Here is a 9,957-nt window from a genome sequence, read left to right as displayed (position 1 = left end):
CCCCCACGCCCGACGAGGACGTCTTCCGCTGGCTGTCGTTGGTGTACGCGTCCAGCCACCGCACCATGGCGCAGTACGACCGGCGCATCTGCCACACCCACAACTTCATGCAACGCAGCAACGTCATCAACGGAGCCCACTGGCACAGCATGACCGGCAGTGAGTGGCTCAGACACGCAGACGTGCAGACATGCAGCTGTCAGACGCGCAGACAGGTAGACACGCAGCCAGGCAGACATGCAGCCAGGCAGACATGCAGCCAGGCAGACATGCAGCTGCTCAGACGCGCAGACAGGCAGACAAGCAGCCAGGCAGATGTGCAGACAGGCAGCTGCTCAGACGCACAGCCAGACAGACGTGCAGACATGCAGCTGCTCAGACGCGCAGACACACAGCCAGGCAGACGCGCATTCAGGCAGATGTGCAGACACGCGGCTGATCAGATGTGCAGACATGCAGCTGCTCAGACGCGCAGCCAGGCAGCCACGCAGCTGTGCAGTCGGGTGTCCAGCACAGAAAGGCAGCCTTGCAGCCGCTGTGTCAGGCAGCGTCGCAACTCCTAACCCTTTCAGCGTCAGAGACATTCCCGCACACAAGCATGCAGCAACACCCATGCAGCTCCTCACCCATGCAGTCGCAGCGCCAGGCCTGCACACACCCACGCAGCTCCTGGGGGTGGGGATGAAGGGGGCAGGAGGTGGGCATGCTCCCATGCAGTCGCAGCGCCAGGCCTGCACACACCCACGCAGCTCCTGGGGGTGGGGATGAAGGGGGCAGGAGGTGGGCATGCTCCCATGCAGTCGTTGTGTTTCAGGCATGAATGACTTCAGCTACCTGCACACCAACTGCTTTGAGGTGACGGTGGAGCTGAGCTGTGACAAGTTCCCCCACCAGAGCCAGCTGCCCGGCGAGTGGGAGGATAACCGTGAGGCCCTGCTCATGTACATGGAGCAGGTACCGCCCCGAACACTGGCCCCCCAAACCCCCCACCCCGGCCCCCCACCCCGGCCCCCCAAACCCCCCACCCCGGCCCCCCAAACCCCAGCCCCCCAAACCCCAGCCCACCAAACCATGGCCCCCCGGGCCCCCCAAACCCTGGCCCCCCAAACCCCAGCCCCCGGCCACCCAAACCCCGGCCCCCCAAACCCCAGCCCCCCAAACCCCAGCCCCCGGCCACCCAAACCCTGGCCCCCCAAACCCCAGCCCCCGAACCCCGCACCCCGGCCCCCCAAACCCCAGCCCCCCAAACCCCAGCCCCCCAAACCCTGGCCCCCCAAACCCCAGCCCCCGAACCCCGCACCCTGGCCCCCCAAACCCCAGCCCCCCAAACCCCAGCCCCCCAAACCCTGGCCCCCCAAACCCCAGCCCCCGAACCCCGCACCCTGGCCCCCCAAACCCCAGCCCCCCAAACCCCAGCCCCCCAAACCCTGGCCCCCCACCTCGGCCCCCCAAACCCCTGCCCCCCAAACCCCAGCTCCCCAAACCCCAGCCCCCCAAACCCCGGCTCCCCAAACCCCGGCCCCCGAAACCCAGCCCCCGGCCCCCCATCCCCGAACCCCCCACCACGGCCCCCCAAACCCCGGCCCCCCAAACCCCGGCCCCCAGCCACCCACCCCCGAACCCCCCACCCCGGCCCCCCAAACCCCGGTCCCCAAACCCCGGCCCCCAAACCCTGGCCCCCGAACCCCCCATCCCGGCCCCCCAAACCCCGGCCCCCCAAACCCCGGCCCCCAAACACCGGCCCCCCCAAACACCGGCCCCCCAAACCCCGAACCCCGGCCCCCCACCCCCAAACCCCCCACCCTCGAACCCCACACCCTCGAATCCCCCACTCCGGCCCCCGAACCCCAGCCCCCGAACCCCAGCCCCCCACCCCTGAACCCCGGCCCCCCGAACCCTCCACCCCCGACCCCACCCCCGAACCCCAGCCCCCGGCCCCCCACCCCCTAACCCCCCACCCCGGCCCCCCAAACCCCGGCCCCCCAAACCCCGGCCCCCGAAACCCAGCCCCTGGCCCCCAACCCCCGGCCCCCCACCCCCCAAACCCCGGCCCCCGAAACACAGCCCCCGGCCCCCACCCCCGAACCCCCCACCCCGGCCCCCCGAACCCCGGCCCCCAAACCCCCGGCACACCACCCCCGAACCCCCCACCCCCGAACCCCCCACCCCCGAACCCCCCACCCCGGCCCCCCGAACCCCGGCCCCCAAACCCCCGGCACACCACCCCCGAACCCCCCACCCCCGAACCCCCCACCCCCGAACCCCCCACCCCCGAACCCCCCACCCCGGCACCCGAACCCCAGCCCCCGGCCCCCCACCCCCCCCGAACCCCCCACCCCGGGCCCCGAACCCCAGCCCCCGGCCCCCAAACCCCGAACCCCCCACCCCGGCCCCCCAAACCCCGGCACCCAAACCCCAGCCCCCCAAACCCCGGCCCCCCCGAACCCCCCACCCCGGCCCCCCAAACCCCGGCACCCGAACCCCAGCCCCCGGCCCCCCAAACCCCGGCCCCCCCGAACCCCAGCCCCCGGCCCCCAAACCCGTACCCCATCCCCCCAAACCCCCACCCTCGGCCCCCGGCCCCCCACCCCCGGCCCCGACCCCCCACCCCCGTACCTCCCACCCCCGAACCCCCCAACCCTGAACACCGGTCCCCGAACCCCGGCTCCCCACCCCCAAACCCCCGAACCCCGGCCCCCCACCCCCCGAACCCCGGCCCCACCACAACCCCCCCTCCTGAACCTCGCCACCCTCACCCCCGAACTCCGGTCCCCCACCCCCGAACCCCCCGAACTCCACCCCACTGAACCCCCAAACCCCGGCCCCCCACCCCCGAACCCTCCGCCCCGCCTTGACCTCTGCCCCGCCTTGACCTCTGCCCCGCACATGACCTTTGCCCTGCCGCTACAGGTCCACATGGGGGTAAAGGGCGTGGTGAGGGATCGCCACGGCAACGGCATCGGCGGCGCCGCCATTAGCGTGGACGGGATCGACCACGACGTGCGGGCAGGTGAGGGGTCAGCGCGGGCACCCTGGGTGAAGGGTCACCAGAGGTGAGGGTCAGGGCAGGTCAGGGGTCATCATGGGAGAGGGGTGGTTGTGGGTCAGGGGTCACCAGGGGTCACCGTGGGTCAGGGGTCACCGTGGGTCAGGGGTGGTGACACAGTGTGGAAACAAGCCCTTCATAGTCACAGAGTGATACAGTGTGGAAACAGGCCCTTCGGCCCAACTTGCCCACACGAGCCAACATGTCCCAGCTACACTAGTCCCACCTGCCTGCGCTTGGTCCATATCCCTCCAAACCTGTCCTATCCATGTACCTGTTTAACTGTTTCTTAAACGTTGGGATAGTCCCAGCCTCAACTACCTCCTCTGGCAGCTCGTTCCATACACCCACCACCCTCTGTGTGGGAATGTTACCCCTCGGATTCCTATTAAATATTTTCCTCTTCACATTGAACCTATGTCCTCCGGTCCTCAATTCCCCTACTCTGGGCAAGAGACTCTGTGCATCTACCCAATCTATTCCTCTCATGATTTTGTACACCTCTATAAGATCTCACCTCATAGAAACTTAGAAACATAGAAAATAGGTGTAGGAGTAGGCCATTCGGCCCTTCGAGACAGCACCGCCATTCATTGTGATCATGGCTGATCGTCCACAATCAGTAACAGGTGCCTGCCTTCTGCCCATATCCCCTGATTCCACTAGCCCCTAGAGCTCTATCTAACTCTCTCTTAAATTCCACTGCCCTCTGTGGCAGAGAATTCCACAAATTCACAACTCTCTGGGTGAAAAAGTTCCTTCTCACCTCAGTTTTAAATGTCCTCCCCTTTATTCTTAGACTGTGGCCCCTGGTTCTGGACTTCCCCAACATTGGGAATATTTTTCCTGCATCTAGCTTGTCCAGTCCTTATATCATTTTATATGTTTCTATAAGATCCCCTCTCATCCTTCTAAACTCTAGTGAATACAAGCCTAGTCTTTTCAATCTTTCCTCATATGACAGTCCCGCCATCCCAGGGATCAATCTCGTGAACCTACGCTGCACTGCCTCAATTACAAGGATGTCCTTCCTCAAATTAGGAGAACAAAACTATACACAATACTCCAGATGTGGTCTTACCAGGGCCCTATACAACTGCAGAAGAACCTCTTTACTCCAAAATCCTCTCGTTATGAAGGCCAACATGCCGAGGCAGCGCGAGGTGTAGATGGAGTCAGTGGTGGGGAGTCGGGCTGGTGATGGATTGGGGTGGGATGGTTAGGGTGGGGAATGGTTCTAACACTAACCCCTTGTCTCCCCCCCCCCCCCCCCCAGCTGCAGGCGGGGACTACTGGCGGCTGCTGAACCCGGGCAGCTACAAGGTGACGGCCCGGGCCAAGGGCTTTGCTCCAGCCACCCACACCTGCTTCGTGGGCTATGACCGCCGCCCCACCATCTGCAACTTCGTGCTGAGCCACATGGAGGCGCCAGAGGGCCGGAACCCCATGCGGAGGGGCAAGGGGGCCGAGCGGCGGAGGGCCCGGGGCCAGAGACAGGCGGGGGTCCCGGGCCAGAGACAGGCGGGGGTCCCAGGCGAGAGACGGGTGGAGGTCCGGGGGAGGAGGAGGAGGGCAGGGCCCGACAGCAAGGGCCAGCAGCCTGGGGCTAGCCAGGCCCATGGGCATTAGAGCAGAACTTGGGCAGCTGGACTGTCCCTATAACCGTAACCTCGAATAACCCCCCTCCCCCTAATACCCCTCCCCTACCCCCCCCATACCCCTCCCTCTAATACCCCCCAATACCCCTCCCCTACCCCTCCCTCTAATACCCCCCAATACCCTCCCCCTATCCCCCCAATACCCCTCCCCCTATCCCCCCAATACCCCTCCACCTAATAGCCCCCAATACCCCTACACCTATCCCCCCCAATACCCCTCCCCCTAATACCCCTCCCCCTAATACCCCTCCACCCAATACCCCTCCCCCCTAATACCCCTCCACCCAATACCCTTCCCCTAACACCCCCCAATACCCCTCCCCTACCCCACCCTCTAATACCCCCCAATGCCCCTCCCTCTAATACCCCTCCCCTATCCCCCCAATACCCCTCCACCTAATACCCCCCAATACCCCTCCACCTAATACCCCCCAATACCCCTACACCTATCCCCCCCAATACCCCTGCCCCTAATAGCCCCCAATACCCCTCCCTCTACTACCCCCCTGTTATCCCCCACCCCCCCCGGTGTAATCACCCGTCGTTAACCCCTTCCCACGACCGTCCCACATCCACGCCCCCCCCCCCACCCACCCAACCCCAGGCACCTCACCAGGCCGGGACCTGAGGCCATTCACCCTCTAACACGGGTTAGGAGAGACATTATTCAGCCATTCGGCCCATCAGCTGTGCTGTACTCAGCTAACAAGGAAGGCAGGACAGTGCTGGTCCCAGCCTCCCCGTCTCTGACCCGGGTACTGCCACCCCCCCCCCCCCCCCAGGGGCAAACCTCTCTTCCCCCCCCACCTAAACCTCTCCACACCCCCCTGGGGCAAACCTCTCCCCCCCACCTAAACCTCTCTCCCCTCCCACCCAAACCTCTCCCCCCCCCACCTAAACCTCTCTCCCCTCCCACCCAAACCTCTCCCCCCCCGGGGCAAACCTCTCTCCCCACCCACCCAAACCTCTCCCCCCCCACCTAAACCTCTCTCCCCCCCACCCAAACCTCTCCCCCCCCACCTAAACCTCTCTCCCCCCCACCCAAACCTCTCCCCCCCCACCTAAACCTCTCTCCCCCCCACCCAAACCTCTCCCCCCCCCACCCAAACCTCTCCCCCCCCTGGGGCAAACCTCTCTCCCCTCCCACCCAAACCTCTCCCCCCCCTGGGGCAAACCTCTCTCCCCCCCCACCTAAACCTCTCTCCCCCCCACCCAAACCTCTCCCCCCCCACCCAAACCTCTCCCCCCCCCACTCAAACCGCTCCCCCCCCCACTCAAACCGCTCCCCCCCCACCCCACCCAAACCTCTCCCCCCCCACTCAAACCGCTCCCCCCCCCACCCCACCCAAACCTCTCCCCCCCCCATCCCTCGTCTCCATTCCCCGTGTGGATGTGCAGAGTTCTGCCGTCCTGTGGGGCTTGGTCCACTGACCCTGCACCTCACACACTGAATGGCAGAGGTTGATAGTGGTGGGCAGTCCCCACCACTCCACAAGCTGCTGCTCAACAAGCTGTTCCTGATGCACTCCACACCTCCCCTCCTGTACAGCCGTCCAGCACAGAGACAACGCCCACACCGACCAACATGCCCCATCTACACTAGTCCCACCTGCCCACACTGACCAACATGCCCCATCTACACTAGTCCCACCTGCCCACACCGACCAACATGCCCCATCTACACTAGTCCACCCTGCCCACACCGACCAACATGCCCCATCTACACTAGTCCCACCTGCCCACACCGACCAACATGCCCCATCTACACTAGTCCCACCTGCCCACACCGACCAACATGCCCCATCTACACTAGTCCCACCTGCCCACACTGACCAACATGCCCCATCTACACTAGTCCCACCTGCCCACACCGACCAACATGCCCCATCTACACTAGTCCCACCTGCCCACACCGACCAACATGCCCCATCTACACCAGTCCCACCTGCCCACACCGACCAACATGCCCCATCTACACTAGTCCCACCTGCCCACACCGACCAACATGCCCCATCTACACTAGTCCCACACTGACCAACATGCCCCATCTACACTAGTCCCACCTGCCCACACCGACCAACATGCCCCATCTACACTAGTCCCACCTGCCCACACCGACCAACATGCCCCATCTACACTAGTCCCACCTGCCCACACCGACCAACATGCCCCATCTACACTAGTCCCACCTGCCCTGCCCTCACTGTGATGGATGTTTCTTTTGTTTGGTGTTGGTTTATGATTGTATGTGTTATTGCATATTTTTATTGCTTATTTTTATTGGTCTTATTGTTGGACTGTCGGTAATCTTTCATTTCACTGAACATTTATGTGTATGTGACAAATAAATTGACTATTGACAACATGCCCCATCTACACCAGTCCCACTTGCCTGTGTTTCCCCCATATCTCTCTAAACCTGTCCTGTCCATGTACCTGTCCAAGTGTCTTTTAAATGTTGTTAGAATATCTGCCTTAACTACCTCCTCTGGCAGCACGTTCCATACACCCACCACCCTCTTTGTAAAGTTGTCCCTCAGGTTCCTATTAAACCTTTCCCCTCTCACCTTCAACCTGTCCTCTGGATTTCGATTCCCTTACTGTGTTTGAAGAAGGCTCGCGATTGGAAACGGCCTATCCATGTTCTGCAGAGATGCTGCCTGACCCGCTGAGTTACTCCGGCACTCTGTGAAACGTCACCTATCCATGTTCTCCACAGATGCTGCCTGACCCGCTGAGTTACTCCAGCACTCTGTGAAACGTCACCTATCCATGTTCTCCACAGATGCTGCCTGACCCGCTGAGTTACTCCAGCACTTTGTGGTGTGATCGGCAGTAATGTGGAACAGTTTTGCACACTGAATGCATGGGTGGTGGGGTTTATTGTCGCATGCACCAGTGTGGTGTGCTACTGGTACAATGCGGATCGTGCAGCTGCACAGGTGGCTCAAACAATACACAGAAACATCACATGTAGAAATTCTCACAGGAAGACGACTGCAGGAAACAAGAGACACAAGTCTGTGGTGATGCATGCCCTGCGTTGCCGAGCTGTAGTCAGGGTTGTGTGGGTTGGGTCAAGACCGGACGGTCCTGAACCTCCTGGTGTGGGACTGGAGGCTCCTGCACGTCCTGCCCCACGGTCGCAGTGGGAAGAGTGGGCTGGGATGGTAGGCATCCTTGATGATCGATGCCGCCTACTTGGGGCAGTGCCCAGTGCCAATGCTCTGTCTCCATGTTGAGGACTGCTGTGGCCATGATGGAGCAGGAAGGGGAAGGCTTGCAACCACGGGCCAGTGAGTTCAACATCTGCAGTCGGAGTCACTGGAGAGTATTCACAGGGATAGGAGACAGAGGAACTGAAAGAAACTTGCATTAGGCGAGAAATAGTATTGGGTAGACTAATGGGCCTTCAGTCCCATCAGTCTACCCAACACTATTTCTCATCTAATGCAAATTTCTCTGTCTCCCTAGATCCTCTGTCCACCAGTACATCTGGGAGATTGTTTGTGTCTTCCTTAGTGAAGACAGATCCAAAGTACCTGTTCAACTCTTCCGCCATTTCCTTGTTCCCCATAATAAATTCACCTGCTTCTGTCTTCAAGGGACCCACATTTGTCTTAACAAACCTTTTCCTTTTCACATACCTAAAGAAGCTTTTACTATCCTCCTTTGTATTATTGGCTAGTTTACCCTCGTACCACATCGTTTCTCCCCGTATTGCCTTTTTAGTTATCTTTTGTTGATCTGTAAAAGTTGCCCAATCCTCTGGCTTCCTGCTTATCTTTGCTATGTTATACCTCTTCCCTTTTATTTTTATACTGTCCTTGACTTCCCTTGTCAGCCACAGTCGCCTCTTATTCCCCTTAGAATCTTTCCTCCTCTTTGGAATGAACTGATCCTGCAACTTCTGTATTATTCCTGCCATTGTTGTTCCACTGACTTCCCTGCTAGAGTCTCTTTCCAGTCAACTTTGGCCAACTCCTCTCTCATGCCTCTGTAATCCCCTTTGTTCAACTCGTTCAATAGACAATAGGTGCAGGATTAGGCCATTCGGCCCTTTGAGCCAGCACCACCATTCAATGTGATCATGGCTGATCATTCTCAATCAGTACCCCGTTCCTGCCTTCTCCCCATACCCCCTGACTCCGCTATCCTTAAGAGCTCTATCTAGCTCTCTCTTGAATGCATTCAGAGAATTGGCCTCCACTGCCTTCTGAGGCAGAGAATTCCACAGATTCACAACTCTCTGACTGAAAAGGTTTTTCCTCATCTCAGTTCTAAATGGCCGACCCCTTATTCTTAAACTGTGGCCTCTTGTTCTGGACTCCCCCAACATTGGGAACATGTTTCCTGCCTCTAACGTGTCCAACCCCTTAATAATCTTATATGTTTCGATAAGATCTCCTCTCATCCTTCTAAATTCCAAGCTAAATTCCTAGGCTTCTAAAGCCTAGTCGCTCCAGTCTTTCAACATATGACAGTCCCGCCATTCCGGGAATTAACCTAGTAAACCTACGCTGCACGCCCTCAATAGCAAGAATATCCTTCCCCATATTTGGAGACCAAAACTGCACACAGTACTCCAGGTGCAGTCTCACTAGGGCCCTGTACAACTGCAGAAGGACCTCTTTGCTCCTATACTCAACTCCTCTTGTTGTGAAGGCCAACATTCCATTGGCTTTCTTCACTGCCTGCTGTACCTGCATGCTTCCTTTCAGTGACTGATGCACTAGGACACCCAGATCTCGTTGTATGTCCCCTTTTCCTAACTTGACACCATTCAGATAATAATCTGCCTTCCTATTCTTACCACCAAAGTGGATAACCTCACACTTATCCACATTAAACTGCATCTGCCATGCATCGGCCCACTCACACAACCTGTCCAAGTCATAGCATCTTCCTCACTGTTCACAACCTCATAGCATCTTCCTCACAGTTCACACTACCACCCAGCTTTGTATCATCTGTGCCTACAATGTCCGGGCCTACAGTGTCGGGGCCTACAGCGGCGGGGCCTACAGCGGTGGGGCCTACAGCGGCGGGGCCTACAGTGTCCGAACCTACACTGTCCGGGCCTACACTGTACGAGCCTACGGCGTCCGGCCTACACTGTCCGGGCCAACAGTGTCCGAACCTACACTGTCCGGGCCTACACTGTCTGGGCCTACGGCGTCGGGGCCTACGGCGTCCGGCCTACAGTGTCCGGGCCTACACTGTCCGGGCCTAGACTGTCCGGGCCTAGACTGT

The 9,957-nt window shown here is 60.0% G+C and overlaps 1 protein-coding gene across 1 annotated transcript; it reads left to right on the top strand.

Annotated features, from left to right (window-relative positions):
• Positions 1 to 2: 2 nt before the first annotated feature.
• Positions 3 to 4,675, top strand: LOC144598249 (inactive carboxypeptidase-like protein X2; the record flags this gene model as incomplete). Its single annotated transcript, XM_078408168.1, has 4 exons — positions 3 to 159; positions 815 to 954; positions 2,911 to 3,010; positions 4,323 to 4,675. Coding segments are annotated over 4 exons (750 nt in total), but the record flags the coding sequence as incomplete, so codon positions are not given.
• Positions 4,676 to 9,957: the final 5,282 nt, after the last annotated feature.

The sequence above is a fragment of the Rhinoraja longicauda genome, chromosome 1, assembly GCF_053455715.1.
Source record: "Rhinoraja longicauda isolate Sanriku21f chromosome 1, sRhiLon1.1, whole genome shotgun sequence".
NCBI lineage: Eukaryota > Metazoa > Chordata > Chondrichthyes > Rajiformes > Arhynchobatidae > Rhinoraja > Rhinoraja longicauda.
Note: the sequence above shows the minus strand (reverse complement) of the source record. Positions and strands in the feature narration are given on the sequence as shown.